We start from the raw sequence: 25924 nt of genomic DNA, 5'->3' as shown, positions 1-25924 counted from the left end.
ACCAGAACTGTATAATTTGACTGTATAATTATAATGGGACTTTTTTCTTTTTTTCTTTCTTTTCTTTCTTAACTCTTTTGTTAAGTTAGCGTTCATAAATATACCTTCTTTAAAATTGTATACAGTGTACGATCTGTTATTTCTTGCCGACGGGGTTTGGATGAGCAAGACATCCCAATCTCACAGGTTTGGCGGGACCAAAGTGTATACACTCTAGACGTATGGAGCCTAACAATGGAGGGTTTCTCGCCGTGGAGTCCAGTGGCTGTTAGCGAGGGGTTAACAAGCCCCATTTCCAGAGATGCCTGGTAAAAAGGGGTTTCAGGAGTTTATGGGACCTTCTGCAAAAATCTCATGCAATACTCTGCTGTCTGTAAGGAGTTTCTACGTTCTCCTTGTGGCTATGGGGGTTTCCTCCCACAGTCCAAGGGCATACAAGTTGGTCATCGTAAATTGTCCCATGATTAGGGTAGGGTTAAATCGGGGACTGCTAGGTGGTGCAGCTCAAAGGGCTGGAAGAGTTTAGTCCATACCTCCATAAAAATAATCTTTTTAATGCTAAAAACCTTTATGTTTATACACTAAATGTCAAACATATTCCAGACAGGAGTATTGATGCAGTATTGAATTCACTAGTATGATATCATTTGTGATCTGGGGATTGAAGATTAGCCTTATTTAAAGTTTAGCTCTATTTGCCACACATGCTCGTCGAAACATACATTGAAACACGTTGTTTGCTGTAGATAGACCCCTTCCAGTGGCAACATAGCATGCCCACAATTTACTAGTCCTAACCCTAACTGTACGTCTTTGGAACATGGAAGAAAATTGGAGCACCCAGATGAAATCCCCGTTATCGTGGGGAGGAGGTGCAAACTCCTCACAGACAGCAGCAGGAAACAAGCTCCAATCAGTGATCACTGACATTGTAAAGCCACTGCGCTACTGTGCTGAGATTATACGATCATAAATAAAAATAATAAGTTTATAACTAAAAGGATTACCTTACAAATCGCTTTATTCGCTTTGCAAGTAGTTCATACTGCTCAATTTCCGATTCAGATTCAGATTCAATGTAGTAGATACTAGTCAGAACACAGTAGGTAATTGAGGAACAAACAGTCTGCTGGAGAAACTCAGCAGGATGCACAACAACACACAAAGTGCATGTCAGGCAGCATCTATGAAGGGGAATAAACAGTTGACATTTCAGTCTGAGACCCTTCATCAGGACCCTTTCTCCACCACTTTACAAATGAATCGTTACCGTTGGGAACAGGGAGTTTGACATTTTGCTCTGAACAGGTTCCCGGGTGGTTTTCACTTTTGTGACAGTCTGTAGGAAGACAAACCTCAGAGCTGCATATTGCATATATACTTTGATAATAAATGTACTTTGAATCTTTGCTGCTAAAAGGGAGGATGGGGTAATGTAACAACCATCCACCAATCCCATGCACTTGGTTCATAGTGAATCTGACCGTACTTCAGGTGATGCATACATTATATTTATTAGAAAGTACATAACTTGGATTGGGAGAACAATAATACAATATACTTTACAGCTACATGGATTTTGTACAGATATTTAATGTCTTGGAGAATTGATATGTTCAAATATATGCTACGAATATGCTGACAATATTTATTATATACAAAAAGGAAGGCGAACCAGATACATACATGAATATTGCCCCAGAAACTGGGTACAGGATAAAATGGTAACACATTATCTGAGAGGTGATTTGGCCTCCCTGCTCCTGCATATCTATATACACAGTGGCCACTTTATTAGGTACACCTACTCGTTTATGCAAATGCTCTAACCAGCCAATCATGTGACAACAACTCAATGCATAAAAGCATGCCAACGTGGTCAGGAGGGTCAGTTGTTGATCAGACCAAGCATCAGAATGGGAAGGAGATGTGATCTAAGTGACTTTGACTGAGGAAGGATTGTTGGTGCCAGATGGGGTGGTTTGAGTATCTCAGAAACTGCTGATCTCCTGTGATTTTTCACGCACAACAGACTTTAAAGAACGGTGTGAAAAAAACAAAGCATAAAATATCTAGTGAGTAGCAGTTCTGTGGGCAAAAATGTCTTGTTACCAAGAGAGGTCAGAGAAAAATGGTCAGACTGGTTTAAGCTGATGGGAAGGTGAAAGTAACTCAAGTATATAAATGTTACAACAGTGGTAGGCAGAAGTGCATCTCTGAACACTCAGCATGTTGAACCTTGAAGTGGATAGACTACAGAAGCAGGAGGTACCTAATAAAGTGGCCACTGAGTGTATATTGATGTTCTTCATTGTCTCTGAGTTTAAATATTGGAATTTGCTATGCAACGCTACTGTAGAGGTTGCATCACAGCAATTACTATTGTGGTTGATGAAGTTGGCTCAGCAGTACCTTTTCAATAGTAAGGATGATAAAAGTCCTCGATAAAGTCAGAGCTTTTCTCTCAGGGCAGCAATGTCTAATACAAGAGGGCATAATCTTTAGATGGTTGGGAGAAAGTACAGGGGGATGTCAGAGGTACTTAAGCTTTTTTACACAAAGAGTGGTGAGTGCGAGGAACGCACTGTCAGGGGTGGTGCTAAGAGCAGATATAGTCAGGCATTTAAGAGACTCTTAGGTTGGCACGTGGATGCAAGAAAAATGAAAGGCTATGTGGGAGGGAAGTGTTAGCTTGATCTTGGACTGGCAACATCATCGTGGGCCGAAGATCCTGTACTGTACTCTCCTGTTCTATGTTCCACGTTTGATGTTCTACCTGCACTCAGACCTCATCCCTCCAAACCTTTCCCATTCAGATACCTGCCCAGACTTTTCTCATTGTTACAATTGATTCAGCATTGACCCCTTCTGCTGGCAGCTCATTCCACACTCACAGCACACTCTGAGTGAAGAAGATCCCCATCATATTTCCTTTAAATATTTCACCTTTCTCCCTTAACCTATGACCTCTAGTTCTAGTCTCGGCCAACCTCAGGGGAAAAACCTGCATGCATTTGTCGTATCGATACCCTTTATTGCTCTGTGTATCTCTATAAGACCTCCCCTCATTCTCTTGCACTCCAGGGGATAAAGTCCCAGCTTATTCAATGTTTCCCTATAACTCAGGTCCTCAAGTCACGGGAAAATCCTTGCCAATATCTCCACATCGCTTTGACCTTTTTGATATCTTTCCTGTAGTTAGGTGACCAGAACGACACACGTTACTCCAAATTAGGCCCCACCAATGTCTTATTCAACTTCAACATGTACTCAATGCCCTGTTTTATGAAGCTCTCTTTATGACCCTATGATATTTGGATATGGGGTCAGGTGGGAAAATATATGAAGTCATTGACCAATCCGGATCAATGGCTATAGGTTATTTCTTCCTGTTTGTAGTAGGCAGCATGATCCTTGAAGCTATGTTAAGTTATTAAAAATCGTTCTCCTTCCCTTTGCATGTTTGCCTGCCAGCCCACAATATTCATGAGTTAGCAGAGTCAAATATAATGCAGTTGTAATACATTCCTGGGAGTGAACAGTTTGCTTTGGCAGAGGCCCTCTTGAGACTTTTGCAACTTCTGGTTGTGGAGAAGTTTGCAATGGTGATGTTTCTCTCATTGACCACATTTCTTGGCAACATTTCTTGTGGTGGGTTGGGGTTTGAGAGTGCTTCAGCAGCTGCCTCTTCCAACATAGAAATGTTCCTTGCTCTCGAAGGGTGACTACAACTTGATTAAAAAAAAAAAAAAATGCTGGAGGAGCTCAATGGGGCAGGCACCACTTTTGAGGAAAATGAGCAGTTGACAGTTAAGGCTGAGAGACTTCATCTGGACCAGAACAGTCCAAGTGAGAGGTCTTGATTCGAAACCCAACAGCCCACTTTACTCCATGAGTTCCTCCAGCATCTCATGTTGTTCCGAGTATGTTTTTCCCTATAAAAGCATCTGGAAATAGGGCATCACTGTTTTAAAAGACACGATCATCCTTCTAAGACAGATATGAAGTGATTTTTTTTTCACTTGCTGTTATTGAAATTCTTTTCCACAGGCATTGGAAACAGACGCTCTGTATACTTTTAAAGCAAAGGTAGTTAGAATCTTGAAAAAACAAGGATATGAATGGTTGCCATGCTTTAGAGGGAATGTGGAGCTGGGGTTACAGGGAGGTCAGCCACTTTCTTGATAAACATCTGAGCAGGCTTCAAGGCTCAAATTACACATTCCCATCAATTAAGGACGGTCAATGGGTTGGCTCAAGCCCCTTCATTTGGACATTTCAGCAGCACCTTGGTAGCAGCCAACTCTATGACATTTATTAAGTCCAACACCAGTCTAAAATCAGATGGAGAGATTATAAATACAGTTTTGGGTTTAATCTCCAGGAAATTCAATCTTTTACTGTGCTTGACACAAAGAGGGGATGAGCCCCCTTCCCCCAGGCCAGTGAGTTGTCGGCTGGTTCCAGAGTAGGGGTTCTGTGCGGGCCAGGGGAATTTGAGGCAGAATGTTCAGGTTCCCATCATTGGCGAGTCCAGATTTGGAGGACTGATGTTCAATGATCAGCATATCCTGGGATCGATGCCAAAGATTGAGGCCCGAGGATGAATCAGAAGTCCAGGAATTGAGGCCCGTTGGCCAGAGCCGAGTCTGTTAATCACTACAATTCCATTGGGAATGTCAAAGCCTGCTGAATGCAGGCCAGAGTCTATTTGCTGGAGGCTGGAGCCTAGAGGCCTGTCCAGGAGTAGGAAGACAGTGCATGTGCGTGGGTGGGTGGGAGGGAGGAAAGGGACTTGCTTTGTTGTTGCTGTTTTGTTGCCTGTTGTGTTCTGCTGGCCATTGTGGGCACGCTATGTTGGTGCTGTAATGTGTGGCAACGCCTGCAGACTGCCCCCAGCACACCCACGGATCTGTTGGTTGTTAACACAAATGAGATATTTCACTCTCATCTTTCGATGTACATTGCGACAAATAATCCTGGATCTTCGATCTTGTTACAACTTGTGATACCAACTTGTGAAATCAGATATTGATTTGGATGTACATTGGCTGAGAAACTGAACGATCGTTATATATGATCAGTTAAATAGTAGCATGTTGGCAAACCTAATGATGTTGAAAAAACAAATTCACTTCGTGGGTGCTTCCAAAAGAATAAAATTGAAGCACTGTTCTGCATGTCGATGTTTGATGTGGTTATTGCTCTTTCATTTTTGGGTTTGGTCCCAACTTTGTGATCTAGTTTTGGAGAGAACAGTTTTGTGCAGCTGGGTTAACTGTGTGACACATTGTTGTCCTTGCACGTGAGCCTGAGGTATATGTGGTGCTTTAAGAGGTGGAGGTTCCACACCAAGAACTGAAGGAGCGGCAAGATGATGCAGAGGCTCCCGATAATACAGCCTGTGGCAGCACCCAGGGACTTGCTGTAATTGAGTATCTTGTAGATGTATGGCTTGCCCTTGAGGTTGGTGCCCCCCAGCGCCCAGTAAACAATGGTGAAAAGAATGAAGGACAGGCAGTAGAGCAGGACGTAGACGAAGTGGGCGAGGTGAATGGGAGCTGCTGTCATGCCTAACTCTAGTAGCACCATCACTGAGTTCACCACGTGCACGTGGATGTTAATGGAGTCGGGGGCCACAAGCCCCGGGACATAATCAATGCTCCAGAAAGCGATGGTGACGTAGAGGCTGATTACACACATCATGTTGAGCAGATCCCACTGGACGTTAATGGGGTGCCGCAGCAGTGAAGGTGGCGATGGGAATTCTTTCCTCTTTACGCACAACGAGCTCCCGCCTTCGACTTCTATGGCTGATTCTAAAAAAACAAAAAAGGAAAAGCAACAATGGAGTATCCAAACCCAGCAAAGTTTGAGTAGGAATCGTAGAAATCGTTTGAATTTCAACGATGTGCCTTATGTTCCTGCAAGTATCAAACTCCCTATTTCGTCTCTCTGTCTGTCTTACTGTAAATGGCTGCAAAAAATGCATCTCAAAATTCAAAGAGAATTTATTATCAAAGTATGCACCTGTATATGTGACACCATGAACTATCCTGAGCTTCATCTGCCTGCAGGCATACACAATAGAACAAAGAAATACAACAGAATGATTGGGAAACTACACACAAAGACTGACAAACAATCAATGTGCAGAAGAACAAACACGAGGAAATCTGCAGATGCTGGAAATTCAAACAACACACACAAAATGCTGGTGGAACGCAGCAGGCCAGGCAGCATCTATAGGGAGAAGCACTGTCGACGTTTCGGGCCGAGACCCTTCGTCAGGACTAACTGATATCGGCTGCCCCAGCAACCCAGGGCATATTCAAAACCCGGACTCCAGCACCATCACCGCATGTTCCAACAGCCATGGATTGGCCTCGGCTGTTGATCTCGGCTGCCCCAGCGACCCAGGGCATATTGAAAACCCGGACTCCAGCACCATCACTGCGTGTTCCAACAGCCATGGACAGCTTCAATGCGATTGCGCAACCACCGACTGCAACTCCAGCCATGAACTCTGGGCCGGGTCTTCACCTGCTGCGATTGTGACTCCCGTCTCCCCTTCCCCCACCACCCCTCTGTAATCCCCTCAGTCTGACTCATCCATACTGACCGAGATGCCTATCTATACTTGGAGATGGAAGTGGTTTTTCATTGTCACATATATTGAGGTCCAATAAAAAGTTTGCCTTGCGTACTGTACATACAGATCAATTCATTACACTGTGCATTGACATTAACAATAACAAAATGCAGAATGAAGTGTTACAGCTACACTGAAAATGCAGTGCTGGTAGACAATAAGGTGCAAGGTCATAAGGATGCCAAATTTCTTTAGCTTCCTAAGAAAGTGAAAACATTAGTGAGCAACTTTGGTCATAGTGTCTATGTGACTAGACCATGGGAGACTATTGGTGAAGTTCACTCCAAGGAACCCAAAGCTCTCAACACTCTCAACCTCAGTTAATCCCATTTTCCTGCATTTGACCAACATTCATAAGGCATAGGAGCATAATGAGGCCTTTCAGCCCAAAATCATCATGGCTGATTTATTAACCCTCTCAACACCATTTCTTCTGCCTTCTCCCTGTACCTTCGATACTTTTACTGATCAAGAACCTATCAACTTCTGCTTTAAATATACCCACTGACTTGGCCTCCACTACCATCTCTCGCATTGAATTCCACAGGCTCATCACACTCTGGCTAAAACATTCCTCTATCCCTTTGCAATCTGTACCAATGTTGAAAAGTTCTTTTTAAACTGTGATTGTCCTGCCTTCAATACTACCCTCTGCCTTCTGCACCAGACACCTTGGATCCCGTGTATCCTAACTTTCTGGACTAGTCTATCATGTGAGACCTTGTCAAAGACTTATTGAAGCCTGTGTATACCATATCCACTACCTTGCCTTCATCAAATTCCTTGCAAACTCTTCAAAACTACTCAATAAGATTTGTGTTGCATAACTTCCCATGCACAATATTATGTTGACTCACCTTAATCAGACCCTGACATTCCAAGTGATCATAAATTATAACCCTAATAAACTTCTTCCCAATATTTTCACTAACATTGGTGTTATGTTCATACCTTAAATTTGTTCCCACACTTAGAATATTGAACATAAAACAGTACAACACAATGGGTGCCCTTCAGCATGCTATGTTGTGCAGACCTATTCAACAATCAATTATACTTTCCCTCCTACACAGCCCATAACCCTTCATTTTTCTCATAGCTATCTCCTTTTCTCTTAAATATACCTACTTTATCAGCCTCTACCACCTCCCATGACAGTGTGATCCATGGACCCTCCACTCTCTGTGTAAGAAACTTATCTCTGATATTCCCCTATTCTTTTCTTCAATCACCTGAAAAGTATACCCTCTTGTATTGGCCATTGACACCCCAGGGAGAAGGTGATGGCTGCCTATTCTATCTACATCTTTTATCAACTTATGTACCTCTATCCTTTTGGCTCTCGTTTGCCTTCATTGCAAGGAGAAAAGCCATAGCTTGCTCAACTTAACCTCATAAGACATGATCACTAATCAAGGCAGCATCCTGGTAAATCTCCTCTAGACCCTCTGTAAAGTTTCCACCTCCTTTCTGTAACGAGGGAACTGGATCTGAACACATTATCCCCAAGTGTAGTCTAACCAGGGTTTTATGGAGCTGCAACATTACCTCGTGGCTATTGAACTCAATCTTCCATCTAATGTGCCAATACTCCATACACCTTCTTAACCATCCTGAATACAAATGAGGATTGCTTTATCATGTGTGGCCATTGCTTCAGCTAACAATACTTGAGACTTTAGGATTCAGTTCTGAAACACTTTCAGCACCTTGGCTCCTTATGAGGTTCCTTAAATCCACCTCTTTGATCATGCTTTTGCTCATTTCTCTTTGTACAAGGCTAGGTGTCAAAATCTGTTTAATACCACTCCTATGAAAAAGAGAACATAGAACATTATAGCACATTACAAGCCCTTTGGCTCATGATGTTGTGCCAACGTTTTAACTTACTCTATGATTAATTCCCTCCTACATGCCCCTTCATGTTTGATCATCCATGTGCCTACCTAAGAGTTTCTTGAATGTCCCTAATGTATCTGACTCTACAAGCACCCCGGGCAGTGTATTTCACACATACACCACAAAAAAAACTACCTTTGACATCCTCCTATAATTTCCTCCAATCACCACAAAATTATGTCCCCTTTTATTAGCCATTTCCACACCCTGGAAAAAAGTTTCTGGCTGCCCATTCTTATCATCTTTACCTCTATCAAGTCACTCCTCATCCTGCTTTGTTCCAAAGCCAAAGCCTTAGCTTGCTCAACCTATCTTTATAAAACATGCCCTCTAGTTGAGACAACATCCTCTGAACCTTTTATCTTGGGCTGATGAGCATCAATAGATAAGTTGCTTTTTAAGTTACCAACATTAATGGATATTGAAGGAAGCCAGAAACATTCAGTGAGTTTTGAGTGAAATCAAGCAGTGAAAAAAATAGTAACTATTGTTAAAAGCTAAAACATAAATGCCAAAAAATAGGAAACAGTCTTACTTGGGTTGGGGAGTGACAACTCTGCTGAAGAGGCCTCCTTGACGTTTTGAGTTTCTTTCTTTTTCCCAAATACTATGCAGCAAATAAGATTGATCAATGCCAAGTTGAAGTAGGCAGTGAGCATGGTATAGGATAGGTGGGTGAGGAAAATGAACCACTTGAAGCTGTTGGTCTGGATGCCGCTGCAGATGCACCAGGCCAGGCTGTAGGCTGCCATGAAAATTCGATAGCACAGCCAGATGACAGGGTGGATCCTCCACTGAAAATGAAAATGAAAAACACTCACTCAATAAGAGGCAACATTGGACATGCCATTGGTAAGATTGGTAATGTGCATCCTAATTATTGAACTTGTGGCATAAGAGTTAGCAGAACACTATTGCAGTGGCTGCAACCGGGATTCCATTCCATCATTATCTGTAAGGAATTTGTACGTTATCCCTGTGAATACATGGGCTTCCTCCATGCACTCTGGGTTCCAATGCCAACCAATAACATTCCAAAGGCGCACGGTTTGGTAGGTTAGTAGGTGATTGGATAGCATGGGCTGGTTGGGCCAGGAAGCCAGTATATCGCTAAATGGATTTTAAAAAATGTTGAGAACATGAGTTGTGGAGTCCTTGAAAATGAGTTTATAAGTTGTGGAATTAGTTCAGTTATCCTGAGCCACCATGTATAACTTCACTCACCTCTGCACTGAACTGATTCCACAAGCTGTGGACTTAATTTCAAGGACTCTACAACTCATGTTCTCAGTGTTATCTATAACTTATTTATTTATTATTATTACTGTTTGGTTTCTTTTTTTGTATTTGCACAGCTTGTCTTCTTTTGTACATTGGTTGTTTGTCGGTCCTGGTGGGTAGCTTTTCATTGATTCTATTCTATTTCTTTGTTCTAATGCCTGCAAGAAAATGACTTTCAGGTGAGATATATGCACTTTGATAATAAATTTTCTTTGAACTTTAAATAAATTGTGTTGATAATAGAAAGCAATTTGGTCAGCTGTTATACAGGGCACAACTGCCCCTTTCTCTGTACCCACTTGCAATTTGGAACTAAACATACATATGCAAAAGGCTGGAGGAAATTAAGAAGTCAAGCAGCATCTATGGAAACAACAGTCAGCATTTCAGGCTGAGGCCCTTCTTCAGGACTAAACCTTCTTGTTTTCTTTCAAAAATACTCATTCTTAATAGGTACAGTTCCAAGCAGCCTGCATCAATAGCCTTTTCTTTTTGAAATTGGATTTCCAGTGTGAATCTTGATAGACAGAAGCAGAGGGGTAATTAGAAACACAGACGTTTCTGTAGGTGCTGAAAATCGAAAGCAATGCACACAAATTGCTGGAGGAACTCAACAGGTCAGGCAGCATTTATGGAGAGAAATAAGCAGTCAACATTTTGGGGGTCGTGGCCCGAAACATCGACAGTTCATTCCTCTCTATATATGCTGCTGGGCCAGCTCAGTTCCTCCAGTATTTTGTGTGTGTGGCAGAGGGGTACTTAGTTGTCCCTGATGGTGCTGTAGGCATTAAATGCGCATTTATTTTAATGTGTGCACATTGTACACTACGAACAAAATTGTTTCCTACTTGCAGTCCTTCCCCTCCCTTTATAATCTCTTTCTAAAACCATCTACAAACACAGATCAAAGTATAACTTTATAAGTTAATTAGTTAATACACATGAACCTCTCTTTGCACCCACTTGAATCTTATCTTCCTTGTGTCTCCATCCTTCTGATGGCACTTACCCATAAGAAGGGCCTCAGCCTGAAATGCTGACTGTTGTTTCCATAGACGCTGCATTGCTTCTTAATTTCCTCCAGCCTTTTGCATATGTATGCTCTTTTTGCAGTCCTTCCCTTTCCTTTAGCATCCTCTTTCTAAAATACAGAAGTAGACCCTCTGTACACACAGATTGAAGTATAACTTTATAAATTAGTTAAGACAAGTGAACCTCTCTTTGCACCCAATTGAACCTTAGCCTCCTTGTGTCTCCATCTTTCTGATGGCACTTACCCAGTGCCTGTGGTATCGTCCGTCCTCTTCAATTTGATTCAAGATTGTTTATTGCCATTTGTCAGTACACAAGTGTAAGGGAGAGTGAAATGACTGTTACTCCAGATCCAGTGCAGTATAAAATATAACAAGTATAAAGAACATAATAAAAAAACAAAACTAATATAAATATAAAAACAATCCTTGAATCATAATGTTATACATATAGAGACTGATTGAATGTACATATAGTGATATGTATGTAATGGTGTGGGGTGGGTTAATGGCAATTGTTATACATATAGAGACTGATTGAATGTACATATAGTGGTGTGTATGTAATGGTGTGGGGTGGGTTAATGGCTGGAGACAAGGGGTGCTCTGCTGAGTAGCTCTGAGACTTAAGGGCTTTGCTTCACCTTGGTGGGGGCTGTTCAGGTGACACAATGCCAAGGCATTTACAAGCCTGCTGTCCTACTGTGGTGAACTACATATACCTGTCTGGACTGCTCCTGTGGCTCCTCCCACAGACCCCTGTATAAAGGCGACTGAGGCCTGTTGCCCAGCCTCATTCCCCAGGATGTAGTGTTGTTCATTCTTCCAGTCAATAAAGGCCGATACCTTGCTTCTTACGTCTCAGAGTGAGTTATTGATGGTGCATCACCTACTGCCACTCCTCAGAAGCAGTCCCCATTTTGGTCCTGTTGATCTGTCGGACCACTGTGAGTCATAATGAAACACTGGCTCAGTGGATGGCAGCAGTCTGAATTTGCATGGTGGAATGTCAGAGGTTACATTTTAATCCTGAAGCTTTTATTTGGAACCATCTTTGCATTATCAGAAGTTGAGATATCGGCTGTTGGATGCTGGTTTGCAGGGGTGCTCTTGTATAGGAAAGAGGTTTCATGTCTCTGTGCACAGTTGGTATTGATTTTGGTTATGTAGGGCTCTCAGTACTATTAACTGTAGTGTTAACTGTTCAGGCTAACAAAGTGGCCTCTCTGTATTGTTATAATGAGATGGCTTCTCTGTAATGCTGTAACGGGTTTCTGTATCTGGAATGTTTGGGTTATAACTGCAGATAAGGGGGGAACTAACCAATGGAGAATCGTCATGCTATCTTGTATGTGTGAGCTGAGCGGGAGTTTGCGGTCTTTTTCGGGAGGCGAGTGAGGAGGACGGACGTGTGAGGAGCAGACAATGGTTTCAGAGCGATGGATACTGTAAATCGGCGGTTTGGACGGTGGCCGAAGGCTCGGAAGGTCGTTGTGGATGGAGCCAGAGGTATGAGCTCCAATGTGTTAAAATATTATGTGTACAGACTTATAAACTTACTGATTTGGCACCTTTAGGTTATCTGTTTCTACTAACCCATCACTAAGAAATAATTATAAAGTTGTAATTATTTACTTGCCTTTGGTGTACTGTTTGATATTTGTGTTGCGAGTGTGTATTGCGGGTGGGGGGCATTACACCATATTTACACCAAAGTATTACACTGTTGGCGGGGTGACGGCAGTTCACCGTAGGTGAACGGGGGTAAATTGGGGGCACAGATGCTACATTTGATTATTGTCTCATCTCTGCGTTGAACTTCAACCCATTACTCTGCGAGGCTTACTCATTCCTGCACCAAACTGTTACTGTGGCCTGCACCTATCACAGTGTAGACTCACTTTAGTGAACTTCTATTTTACTGTTTACACACTTTTTTTGTTTCTGTTTTTTCTCTGCACGTTGGGTGTTTGACAGCCCTCTTTTGCTTTAATGAGTTCCATTACTGCTTTCAAGCTGTTTGTAAGGAGATGAATCTCAAGGTTGCATAAAGCATCCATACTTCAATAATAAATGTACTTTGATTTTCACTTTGATTTTTGCACATGTACAAAGATACGGTGAGAAGCTTGCCTTGCATACAGTTCATACATATCAAATCATTACACAGAACATTGAGCATCGAGCAATGACAAAACAAATAACAATAACAAACGGAATAAAATGCAGTTCAGGTAAACGATGAAGTACAAGACCATAACAAGGGAATTGTGAGGCCAAGAGACCATTTTGTTTTAATGAGTCTGATAACAAAGTATGTATACGTACAAGTGTGAAGTGGTTCATTTTGGTAGGTCAAATAAGATGGCAGAATATAGTATTAATGGTAAGACTCTTGGCAGTGTGGAGGAGCAGAGGAGTCTGAGTCCATAGGACACTCAAAGCTGCTGCGCAGGTTGACTCTGTGGTTAAGAAGGCATACGGTGCATTGGCCTTCATCAATTTTGGGATTGAGCTTAGGAGCCGAGAGGTAATGTTGCAGCTATATAGGGCCCTGGTCAGACCCCACTTGGAGTACTGTGCTCATTTCAGGTCGCCTCACTACAGGAAGGATGTGGAAATCATAGAAAGGGTGCAGGGGGGATTTACAAGGATATTACCTGGATTGGAGAGCATGCCTTATGAGAATAGGTTGAGTGAACTCGGCCTTTTTCCCTTGGGGCGACAGAGGATGAGAGGAGACCTGATAGAGGTGTATAAGATGATGAGGGGCATTGATCGTGCGGATAGTCAGAGACTTTTTCCCAGGGCTGAAATGGCTAGCACGAGAGGGCACAGTTTTAAGGTGCTTGGAAGTAGGTACAGAGGAGATGTCAGGGGTAAGTTTTTTACGTAGAGAGTGGTGAGTGCGTGGAATGGGCTGCCAGTGGCAGTGGTGGAGGTGGAAACGATAGGATCTTTTAAGAGACTCCTGGATGGCTACATGGAGCTTAGAAAAATAGAGGGCTATGGGTAAAGCCTATGTAGTTCTAAGGTAGGGACATGTTCAGCACAGCTTTGTGGGCCGAAGGGCCTGAATTGCATTGTATGTCTTCTATGTCACTATATCTTACCCTGAGATTCATTTTCTTGCAGGCATTCACAGTAGAACAAAGAAATACAATAGAATCAATAAAATACTACACACAAAGACTGTCGGACAACCGATGTGCAAAAGAAGACAGACTGTCTAAGTACAACAAATTAGTAAATAAATGATGCTGAGAACATGAGCTGTAGATTCATTGAAAGTGAGTCTGTAGGTTGTGGAACCAGTTCAGAGTTGAGGTGAGTAAAATTATCCTCACTAGTCCAGGAGCCTGATGGTTGTAGGGTAATAACTGTTGGTTGTGACCCATCTGGTGTGGTAGTATAACAGGTAGTGCCTCCCGCTCTCACTTTCAGCTTCCACTGCTGGCTAGCAGTCTTGTGAAAAGGAGAGGTGAATGTCTATATCATATTTTTACTGAGTTAAGTATTGTATGTAATTAGTTTTGCTACAATAAGTGTATGGGACATTGGAAAAAACGTTGAATTTCCCCATGGGGATGAATAAAGTATCTATCTCTCGCTGCCTGTGCACAGCCTCTCCAACAGCAAGCCTCATGTAGTGCCTCCTCACTGGCAACGCAAGGAAACTGAACTCCTTTTGGACTCAGGCTGTACAAGGCAATACATAATAACGGAGGAAAAAACTCTGAATTACAGTAAATATATATATAAAATAGTTAAATTTTAAAAGTAGTGCAGAACTAGAAATAAAAAATAGTGAGGTAGTGTTCATGGGTTAAATGTCCATTCAGAAATCGGATGGCAGAGGAAAGGAAGCTTTCCCGGAATCGTTGAGTCTGTGCCTTCACGTTTCTCTGCCTTTCTCCTTCCTGATGGTAGACATGAGAACCAGGCATGACCTGGTTGATGGGGATCCTTAGTAATGTTTGCCGCCTTCTGAGGCATCACTCCTTGAAGATCTCCTAACCAACATAGGTTCTGTTCAGCCGAAAAGCTTCGCAAGCACCTGGAAAATCCGGTAAATCACAAATGGAATTGCTTACTGTTTTTACTACAGAAATATAGCTTCTGTCCTACCTGTGATTGTAGAATTAATTGTGGCTTCCTGGCTATTGGAGAAACCTTTTTCATTGTGAACTCTTGAGTAAAGCGCTTGATCCAAGAAGATCCCATTTCTCCTTTGTTTTAAACAGCCTGAGAGCCTCTCTCACTGACTGCTGGCATTAGCCTGTTCAGCATTTATATGGAGAGACTCAGTTCTGGTCGTAGATCTTGCAAAGAATGACTCAGTACTGATATCACTACAAAATATGCCAGCAGTCGTATAACTTCCCCTCCCTCACTGTAAAAAGAGAGAGAGAAAATATCTCCAGCCAAACAGCGAATCTTGAAAGGCAGAGTCTTCCCAGATGTGTATCTGGCACTCTCTGGAATCTTGCTAAACAACTTTTCCCATTAAGTCTCACGTTCCTGATTTTAGAAACTGACAACAAAACCATTCCCCTTTTACAATTGTGGACTTTCTGCCTTAATCCCATCAATGGCATTCTGAATGTGCTCATGAAAGGCACACCCACCATCTCCACCCACCTCTCACCCCACCCCCGATCACCACCAGCTCTCTGGCCGCTATTTACTGAAGCAGAAACCACACCAGTAGAGGGATTTGTCTGAAACTGGAATGAAACATTAAGATGCATGCCAGTATCTCAAAACCTTCAGGATGAATTAAACCCAGTACAGCGTTCATTGCCAGGCCTGAATCAGTGATGTCAAAAGGACCACATTCTGCCAGAAAATTATTTTGCTCTTAAAGCTCAGAACTGCGTTGTCAAAGATTTGTTTAAAGGAGATTTTGTTTTTGCCTATATGGGATAGGGACATGGCCAGAAAGAACTGCCTTTGTCGCTTATTTCAATCTTGAGAGGGTAGTGGTTAATCAGCACCTTGAACTGAATCTGAATCAAGTCATTTATCACTGATATATGTCAAAAATCGGATGTTTTGTGGCAGTGGTACTGTGCAATACATCAAATATATATTGTAATTGATGGTATTTTTAATGAATTTCACTGTACTAATTCCACAAAACAACAAACTCATGACGTGTCAGTGATGTATATCTTCTTTTAGCACTGCTTATTTCAATTAATTTATATAAATGTATAATAAATTAAAAGTAGGAAGAGAGCAAAACATTGAGGTAGTGTTCATGGGCTCAATGTCCGCTTAGAAATCTGATAACGGAGGGGAAGTAGCTGTTCCTAAAATGTTGAGTGTGGGTCTTCAGTAAGAGCTCCCAACATTTTTTTATGCCATGGAGCTTTAGCATTAACTGATGTTTCTGTAGACCCCAGGATGGAAATCCTTGGTCTACTGGCTCCTGTACCTCCTCTCTGTTGGTGGTAATGACAAGAGGGTGGTGGGGGTCCTCAATGATAGCTGCCTCCTTTTTGAGGCATTGCCCTTTTGAAGACACCCTCAGTGCTGGGGAGGCTGGTGCCCATGATGGAGCAGGCTGAGTTTACAGTATTGAGCAGCCTTTCTTTGATCCTATGCAGTTGCCCCTCCCCTCCAGACGGTGATGCAACCAGTTTGAATGGTCTCCATGGTACCCTTGTAGAAATTTGCCATGGAAAACCGCTGATACACAATGCAAAAATAGGAGCAGGAGCAGGCTACCAGCACTCTCAAGCCTGCCCCACCATTCAATATGACTAGCAAACACGAGGAAATCTGCAGATGCTGGAAATTCAAACAACAACACACACAAAATGCTGGTGGAACACAGCAGGCCAGGCAGCATCTATAGTGAGAAGCGCTGTTGACGTTTGGCCTGCTGTGTTCCACCAGCATTTTGTGTGTGTTGTTGATTCAATATGACTGTTGTTTTTGTTTTGTTTCATTGCTGTTGCTTTCTTGCTTGTGTGTTTGTTTTCGATGTTTTTCTGTGTTCTGCTGAGCATTGTGGGCAGGTTATGTCGGTGCCAGCATGTGTGGTGATAATTGTCGGCTGCCCCCAGTATATCCTTAGGTTGTGCTGTTTATTTATGCGAACAATGCATGTACATATCTTAAATAAATTAATCTGAATCCAAGTTCGATTGTGGCTGATCCATGCTGGCCTCAACTCCTCTTCTGGGCAAGTTCCCCACTAAAGTAAATTCTCCGTTTACCTATTATGTACCTATAATAATAATAACTTATTTATCGAGCACTTTTCATACCGATAAAGTAGTTCAAAGTGCTCTACAATGGGATAAAGTGCGAACATGAAAATAAAATAAAAAACAAAATTAAACACAAAAATAAAAGACAAAAAGACGTTAGTTGAAAGCAAGGTTAAATAATAAGCCCCCAACATGAGAACATTTGTGGATGCTGGAAATCCAAAGCAACACACATGAAATGCTGGAGAGGACTCAGCAGGTCAGGCAACGTCTATGAAAAAGAGTAAGCAGTCGACATTTCAGGTTGAAACCCTTCATCAGTCCTGCTGAAGGGTCTCAGCCTAAAGCAATGACTGCTTACTTTTTGCTTTTTCCTTGACGCTGCCTGGCCTGCTGAGTTCCTCCAGCGTTTTATGTATGATCCTTTAAATAAATAGGTTTTGTGCTGGCATTTAGAAGTGTCAGCTGAGTCTGCATCTTTTATAGTTTTAGGTACTGAATTCCACAGCTTAGGAGCGTAGTCCAAAGAAGCTGACCTGCCAATTATCCTTTGAGGGGGAACATTTAAATTTAGTGACCAGTGGAAGAAGACCTGAGAGCTCGAGTGGGATTCTGAACGGAAGTGATACTATGATGTCCTCTGGTCCTGGACCATTAAGAGCTTTAAAAACAAGTAAGAGAACTTTAAAAACAATTTTTAAAGATACAGGAAGTCAATGGAGAGGAGCTAGGATGGGAATGGTTTTAGTCAGAAGTGTAGCAGTGTTCTGATTGAGTTGAAGTCTGTCAGTAGATTGCTTTGGAAGGCCAGTAAAAAGTGCATTGCAGTAAACTAGTCCATCTGACATAACGGCATGAATTAGTTTTTCAGCACCATTATGTGACGTTCCTTTCCAATATTTCTTAAGCGTAGAAACGTTGCTCTGGTCACATTCTTCATGTGGGATTTAAAATTTAAATAGGAAATCAAGGATAACACCCAGGCTTACTATTTCTAAATTTACAAGAGCAGCCAAGTTCCCAAGTTTATCAAAACATTTATTTCTTTTGGCTTTGAGATGTTCCCCAGCTCTTCCTCTGCTACGCTGGTGACTGCACAGGTGCTGCTTCATGCATTCATGCTGAGCTCGTCAATTTTATCAACTTTTCCTCCAACTTCCACCATGCTCTGAAATTTACTTGGTCCATTCCCTTGACACCTGCCTTCCCTTTCTTGATCTCTCTGTTTCCATCTTTGGAGACATGTCTTATAAGCCTACCAATTTCCATAATTATTATCTTCTGTCTCCTGGTTCTTGATTACTCCAACAATACTTCAATCAACTATCTGTATCATAAATGTGATGATAAAGCTCTCTCACAACATCCTCTGTCCCAAGGAACACAATCCCAGTCTATCCATTGAACTTACCTTGTCTATATCTCACAAAAATATTGATAAATTCCTTCTGTGTCCTGACTAAAGCCAAGAGCGTGGTGCCGCAAATAGGCTACAATATTCCAAATGCAATGTCTAATCTTTGCTAGGACTCCATCTTCTTCCTTGGTGAGGATTACTGTAAAGGATTCACTTAGTGACTCTGTCATCTTCTCAGTAGAGCCCCTGATTAGAACTTCTCCCCTGTTGCAACCCCTTTCCCTCTCGCATACCAATCAAACATTTTTGGGAAACAACACAAAATGCTGGTGGAACACAGCAGGTCAAGCAGCATCTATAGGGAGAAGCGCTGTCGATGTTTAGGGCTGTGACCTTTCGTCAGGACTAACTGAAAGAAGCATTTTTGGGTTTCATTTTCTGTCTCCTTACAGTCTTTTCTCCATCCTTTTCTTTGCTCAACTCAGCTCCGATTTTACTTCAGAACTTTCTGTACTCTGTCTGGTTCCTAGTTGCATTATCAAACTGGCATCTATTATGTGTTTTCTGTCTCTGCTCTATTTACATTTTATCTTTTAATTTACAGTATCTAAGAAACTCTGTCTTCAAGTGACTAAACAAACACTTTTAAAAAACCAGTCAGATCTATTCTCAGCCCACTAAAAATGGACCTCTTGAAAAGTCTAATTGTTTTCCTTTGACCTCTGTCCTTTTTTGTTGATGTTCTAAACCTTATGGTGTTATTATTGCTGTTTTCTTAATTTCCCTATTGACGTAGGATTATTGTTGCCATGGAATAAGTGAAAAACTTGTTTGCATGGATTTGGACAGATCATGTCACACATAAGGTTCAAAGATTAAAGCTCTAGGATCAACTTTATTTACTATTTACTGTCCACTTACATGTATTAGGAATTTGCTGTCAGTTAGGTTGTGACATTCAACAAAATACAACATTCAACAATCATAAAGAATAAAGAATAACATATAATAGAAAAGCTAGAGGTTAAAGTATGGGTATGGAATAAAATGTACATAAATCCATAAACCAACATATATTTACAATGCAAATTGTATAATAAAATACCATTTGAGGTATTTACAGTGCTGTGACAAGGGTAATAGATCGAAGGAGTAGGGAGGGCTAACTAAATGGTTGATCAGATTAACTTCCTGAGGGAACGACTTTTAAGATGGCAGGAAGTTTTTGTTTTAATGACCCTAAAGCACCTTCCAGGAGGGAGCTTTTGAAAAAAGTTTTTTGGAAAAGTAAATTTAAGTAGCAAAAAAAAAGCAGAATGTCATTAAAATCACATCGCAAATTTTTACTTGTTTCATCTTGCCTGGCACTTTCCCCTCAGTTAAGAACAGCTAAACTTTTCATTTTAGGCGGAAAGTCTGGTGATTAGAAAAGTCCTTAACATACTTCCGAAATACTTCTGCACACTTTGCTCTTTTGTGATTGCCAGCCCACTCTGTAACTAGATGACTGAAACTCCCTATTATGACAATTCTGAATTTTGCATATTTCTGCAAGTTGCTGAAATTTTGCTTTTCAATATTTTTCTCGCCTGTTCAAGTACATGTTAGATACATGGCTTATGACTGAAGGAAAAATGCTTGGAGTCACTTAGCACTTTAGAGCAAGGGTGTTTATTAAATGCATCAAAAAAATTTTAAAAAGCAAAAATAGCAAGAGAAAACTACAAAAAGTTATCTACCAGAAAACACAATAAGAAGCTCTGTATTATTTGTCGAGTGTGAACTCCTGGCAGTTCAATTTCTCTTTTTCACTGAGAGCAAAGAGCCCCATTTAAGACCATAAGACCATGGAGCGGCTGATAATACAGAATCTGAGGCCACAAACCAGGCACGCCCAGGATCCTCTTCAGTTTGCGTATAAGGAGAAGGTGGGAGTGGAGGATGCTATCACGTATTTGCTGCACAAATCACTCTCTCACCTAGAGGGGGTCAGTTGTGCTGTGAGGATTACATTCCTTGACTTCTCTAGTGCCTTTAACACCATCCAGACCAAGATCTTAAGGCACAAACTAACGGAGATGGGAGTAGACTCTCACATGGTGGATTGGATAGTGGACTACTTGACAGATAGACCTCAGTATGTGCGGTTGGGAGACTGTAGGTCTGACACGGTGGTCAGCAGCACAGGGGCGCCGCAGGGAACCGTACTCTCTCCGGTCCTGTTCACCCTGTACACATCAGACTTCCAATATAACTCGGAGTCCTGCCATGTGCAGAAGTTCGCTGATGACACGGCCATAGTGGGGTGTGTCAGGAATGGACAGGAGGAGGAGTATAGGAAACTGATACAGGACTTTGTGATATGGTGCAACTCAAACTACCTGCGTCTCAATATCACCAAGACCAAGGAGATGGTGGTGGACTTTAGGAGATCTAGGCCTCATATGGAGCCAGTGATCATTAATGGAGAATGTGTGGAGCAGGTTAAGACCTACAAGTATCTGGGAGTACAGTTAGATGAGAAGCTAGACTGGACTGCCAACACAGATGCCTTGTGCAGGAAGGCACAGAGTCGACTGTACTTCCTAAGAAGGTTGGCGTCATTCAATGTCTGTAGTGAGATGCTGAAGATGTTCTACAGGTCAGTTGTGGAGAGCGCCCTCTTCTTTGTGGTGGCGTGTTGGGGAGGAAGCATTAAGAAGAGGGACGCCTCACGTCTTAATAAGCTGGTAAGGAAGGCGGGCTCTGTCGTGGGCAAAGTACTGGAGAGTTTAACATCGGTAGCTGAGCGAAGGGCGCTGAGTAGGCTACGGTCAATTATGGATAACTCTGAACATCCTCTACATAGCACCATCCAGAGACAGAGAAGCAGTTTCAGCGACAGGTTACTATCGATGCAATGCTCCTCAGACAGGATGAAGAGGTCAATACTCCCCAATGCCATTAGGCTTTACAATTCTACCGCCAGGACTTAAGAACTTTTTAAAAGCTATTATTAATGCTTTTTGAGATAGTGATTTAGATGCATATCATATTTTTTTACTGAGTTAAGTATTGTATGTAATTAGTTTTGCTACAACAAGTGTATGGGACATTGGAAAAAAAGTTGAATTTCCCCATGGGGATGAATAAAGTATCTATCTATCTATCTATCTATCTATCTATCTATCAGACATAGGAACAGAATTAGGCCATTTGGCCTATCGAGTCTGCTCCTCCATTCAATCATAGCTGATTCCTTTTTCCCCTCCTCAGCCCCAGTCCCCATAACCTTTGATGCCATGTCCAATCGAGAACCTAACAAGCTCTACCTTAAATACACCCAATGACTTGGCCTCCACAGATGCCTGTGGCAATAAATTCCACAAATTCCTCACCCTCTGGCTAAAGAAATTTCTCCGCACCTGTTTTAAAATGGACACCCCTCTATCCTGAGGCCGTGCCCTCTTGTCCTAGACTTCCCCTCCATGGGAAACATTCTTACCATATCTACTCTGTCTAGGCTTTTCTTCATTCAAAAGGTTTCAGTGAAATATCCCCTCATCCTTCTGAATTCCAGCGAGAACAGACCCAGAGCTATCGAACAATCCTTTTATTCCTGGAATCATTCTCTGAACCCTCTCCAATGCCAACACATCTTTTCTTTCATGAGAATCCCAAAACTGTTCACAATACTCAAGGTGAGGCCTCACCTGTGCCTTATAAAGCCTCAGCGTCACATCCCTGCTCTTGTATTCTAGATCTCTGGAAAGGAATGCTAACACGGCATTTGCCTTCCTCACCACCGACTCAACTTGAATTCAATCGACTTTATTAATTGCAATTTCCAATATTGTATTTCATTTACCACTCTCTTGCCTATTCTCCTAACCTGTCTAAGACCTTTTGCAGCCTATCTGTTTTCTCAACACTACCTGCCCCTCCACCGATCTTCATATCATCTGCAAACTTGGCAACAAAGCCATCTATTCCATCATCTAAGTCATTGATATATAGCATAAAAAGCGGTCCCAACACTGACCCCTGCAGAACACCACTAGTCACTGGCAGCCAACCAGAAAAGGATCCTTTTATTCCCACTCGATGCCTCCTACCAATCAGCCAATGTTCTAACCATGCCAGTAACTTTCCTGTAATACCATGAGCTTTTAACTTAGTAAGCTGCCTCATGTGTGGCACCTTGGCAAAGACCTTCTGAAAGTCCAAATATACAGCATCCACTACATGCCCTTTATCTATCCTACCTGTACTGTCCTCAAAGAATTTCAACAGGTAAGTCAGGCAGGATTTTCCCTGAAGGAAACCATACTTTATCCTATCTTGTCCCGTGTCACCAAGTACTCAAAAGCCTCATCCTTAACAAATGACGCCAACATCTTCCCAGCCACTGAGGGCAGGCTAACTGGTCTAGAATTTCCTTTCTACTGCCTTCATTCTTTTGTAAAGAGTGGAGTGACATTTGTAATTTTCCAGTCCTCTGGCACCATGCCAGAGTCCAATGATTTTTGAAAGATCATTACTAAAGTCTCCACAATCTCTAACGTCACATCTTTTGGAACCCTAGGGTGCAGTCCATCTGGTGACTTATGTACCTTTAGGCCTTTCTGCTTTTTGAGCACCTTCTCCCTGTAATAGTAACTGCACTCACTACTCTTCCCTCACACCTTTCAACATCTGGCACACTGCTGGTGTCTTCCACAATGAAAGCTGATTCAAAACACTCATTTAGTTCATCTGCCATCTCCTTGGCCCCCATTATTATTTCTCGGGCCTCATTTTCTGGTGGTCCTATATCCACTCTCATCTCTTTTTTTAAAATTTATGTACTTGAAAAAGCTTTTACTACCACTTTGATATTATTTGCAAGCTTGCTTTCATATTTCATCTTTTCCCGCCTACTGATTCTTTCAGTTGCACTTTGTGGGATTTTAACAGCTTTCTGATCCTTTGTCTTCCCACTATCTTCTCTATGATCTGGATGATGGGGTGGTAAATTGGATTAGTAAGTATGCTGATGATACTAAGGTAGGAGGTGTTGTGGATAATGAGGTGGGTTTTCAAAGCTTGCAGGGAGATTTATGCCGGTTAGAAGAATGGGCTGAACGTTGGCAGATGGAGTTTAATGCTGAGAAGTGTGAGGTTCTACATTTTGGCAGGAATAATCCAAATAGAACATACAGGGTAAATGGTAGGGCATTGAGGAATGCAGTGGAACAGAGAGATCTAGGAATAACAGTGCATAATTCCCTAAAGGTGGAGTCTCATGTAGATAGGGTGGTGAAGAAGGCTTTTGGAACGCTGGCCTTTATAAATCAGAGCATTGAGTACAGAAGTTGGGATGTAATGTTAAAATTGTACAAGGCATTGGTAAGGCCAAATTTGGAATATTGTGTACAGTTCTGGTCACCGAATTATAGGAAAGATATCAATAAATTAGAGAGAGTGCAGAGACGATTTACTAGGATGTTACCTGGGTTTCAGCACTTAAGTTACAGAGAAAGGTTGAACAAGTTAGGTCTCTATTCATTGGAGCGTAGAAGGTTGAGGGGGGATTTGATCGAGGTATTTAAAATGTTGAGAGGGATAGATAGAGTTGATGTGAATAGGCTGTTTCCATTGAGAGTAGGGGAGATTCAAACGAGAGGACATGATTTGAGAGTTAGGGGGCAAAAGTTTAAGGGAAACACGAGGGGGTATTTCTTTACTCAGAGAGTGATAGCTGTGTGGAATGAGCTTCCTGTAGAAGTAGTAGAGGCCAGTTCAGTTGTGTCATTTAAGGTAAAATTGGATAGGTATATGGATAGGAAAGGAGTGGAGGGTTATGGGCTGAGTGCGGGTAGGTGGGACTAGGTGAGATTAAGAGTTCGGCACGGACTAGGAGGGCCGGAATGGCCTGTTTCCGTGCTGTGATTGTTATATGGTTATATGGTTATATGGTTGTATGCCCTTTCTCTTGCTTTTATATTTGTTTTGACTTCCCTTGTCAGCCACATTTGCACTATTTTGCTATTTGAGTATTTCATTTTTGGAATACATCTATCCTGCACCTTCCTCATTTTTCCCAGAAACTGACTCCATTGCTGCTCTGCTGTCATCCCTGCCAGCATCTCCTTCCAGTTTACGTTGGCCAAATCCCATCTCATACCACTGTAACTTTCATTGCTCCACTGAAATACTGCTATATCAGACTTTTCTTTCTCCCTATCAAGTTTCAATTTGAACTCAATAATATTGTGATCACTGGCTCCTGAGGATTCTTTTACCTTAAGCTCCCTTATCACCTCCGGTTCATTGCATAACCCCCAATCCAGTATAGCTGATCCCCTAATAGGCTCAATGACAAACTGCTCTAAAAAGCCATCTCTCAGGCATTCAATAAACTCACTGTCTTGAGATCCATTTCCAAACTGATTTTCCCAAAGTGACCTGCATATTAAAATCTCCCACGACTATCATAATATTGCCCTTTTGACACACCTTTTCTCTTTCCCACTGTAATCTGTCGTCCACAGCTACTGTTGGACCTGTATATAACCGCCATCAGGTACCTTTTACCTTTGCGGTTTCTTAACTCAACCCACAAGGATTCAACATCTTCCAATCCCATGTCACATCTTTCTACTGATTTGATGCCATTCATTACCAACAGAGGTACGCCACCCCTCTGCCTACTTTCCTATCCCTCTGATACAGTGAGTAACCTTAGACATTCAGCTCCCAACTACAACCATCCTTCAGCCACGATTCAGTGATGGCCACAACATCGTACCTGACAATCAGTAATAGTGCAATGGGGTAATCCAACTTATCTCTTATACTCCATGCATTGAGATACAACACTTTGAGTACTCTATTTGCTACCCTTTTTGATTCTGCATTTATTAAGGACCCATCCTTTAACTACCAACAAAGTTAACCTAAGATGACACATAAATTAGAATATGATGCACCCCACAATGTAGTTAAAATCATATTAGAAAATAAACAGAAGTGTCTACTTTAAATACAGTATGCGAACAATATTCACCCATTTACACATCCCCATTACTAAAGAAATGGAATATTCTGCTGCGTATGGGGTGAAAGACACCATAAAGACAAACAGTTATAAGAATATACTGGGAAATACACTGAAGTGCTCACAGTTAGTGCATCAACAGAATATCCAGGTGTGTGTGTGTGTGTGTGTGTGTGTGTGTGTGTGTGTGTGTGTGTGTGTGTGTGTGTGTGTGTGTGTGTGTGTGTGTGTGTGTGTGTGTGTGTGTGTGTGTGTGTGTGTGTGTGTGTGTGTGTGTGTGTGTGTGTGTGTAAACACAATAAATATAAATACATAAGATTAGCTTATATACTAGACTGATTTTACGTACGAAAGTGATGCTAGGCAAAGGAGTGTCTGTACATAAGGTGACTAATGGGAAATGATAAAGTAGAGTGGTGGAGGGTGTGGCTGTCACGATGAGCACTGGGAACGACTGAACCCAGG

At 41.9% G+C, this 25924-nt stretch overlaps 1 protein-coding gene across 2 annotated transcripts; it reads right to left on the bottom strand.

The window, feature by feature from the left end:
• Window positions 1-3356: 3356 nt before the first annotated feature.
• LOC140741740 (protein rolling stone) lies at window positions 3357-15422 on the bottom strand. Of its 2 annotated transcripts, XM_073072069.1 has the most exons (4): window positions 14992-15422; window positions 10842-10973; window positions 9087-9345; window positions 3357-5819 (listed from the first exon to the last, which is right to left on the bottom strand). In XM_073072069.1, the coding sequence occupies exons 1-4, from the start codon at window positions 15085-15087 to the stop codon at window positions 5275-5277; spliced, it is 1032 nt and encodes a 343-aa protein (XP_072928170.1). In that variant the 5' UTR covers window positions 15088-15422; the 3' UTR covers window positions 3357-5274. The 2 variants fall into 2 exon arrangements, with proteins under 2 accessions (XP_072928170.1, XP_072928171.1); XM_073072070.1 differs by lacking the exon at window positions 10842-10973 and having other exon boundaries at window positions 14992-15418.
• Window positions 15423-25924: the final 10502 nt, after the last annotated feature.

Source organism: Hemitrygon akajei, chromosome 19 (genome assembly GCF_048418815.1).
Source record: "Hemitrygon akajei chromosome 19, sHemAka1.3, whole genome shotgun sequence".
NCBI classification, from domain to species: domain Eukaryota; kingdom Metazoa; phylum Chordata; class Chondrichthyes; order Myliobatiformes; family Dasyatidae; genus Hemitrygon; species Hemitrygon akajei.
Note: the sequence above shows the minus strand (reverse complement) of the source record. Positions and strands in the feature narration are given on the sequence as shown.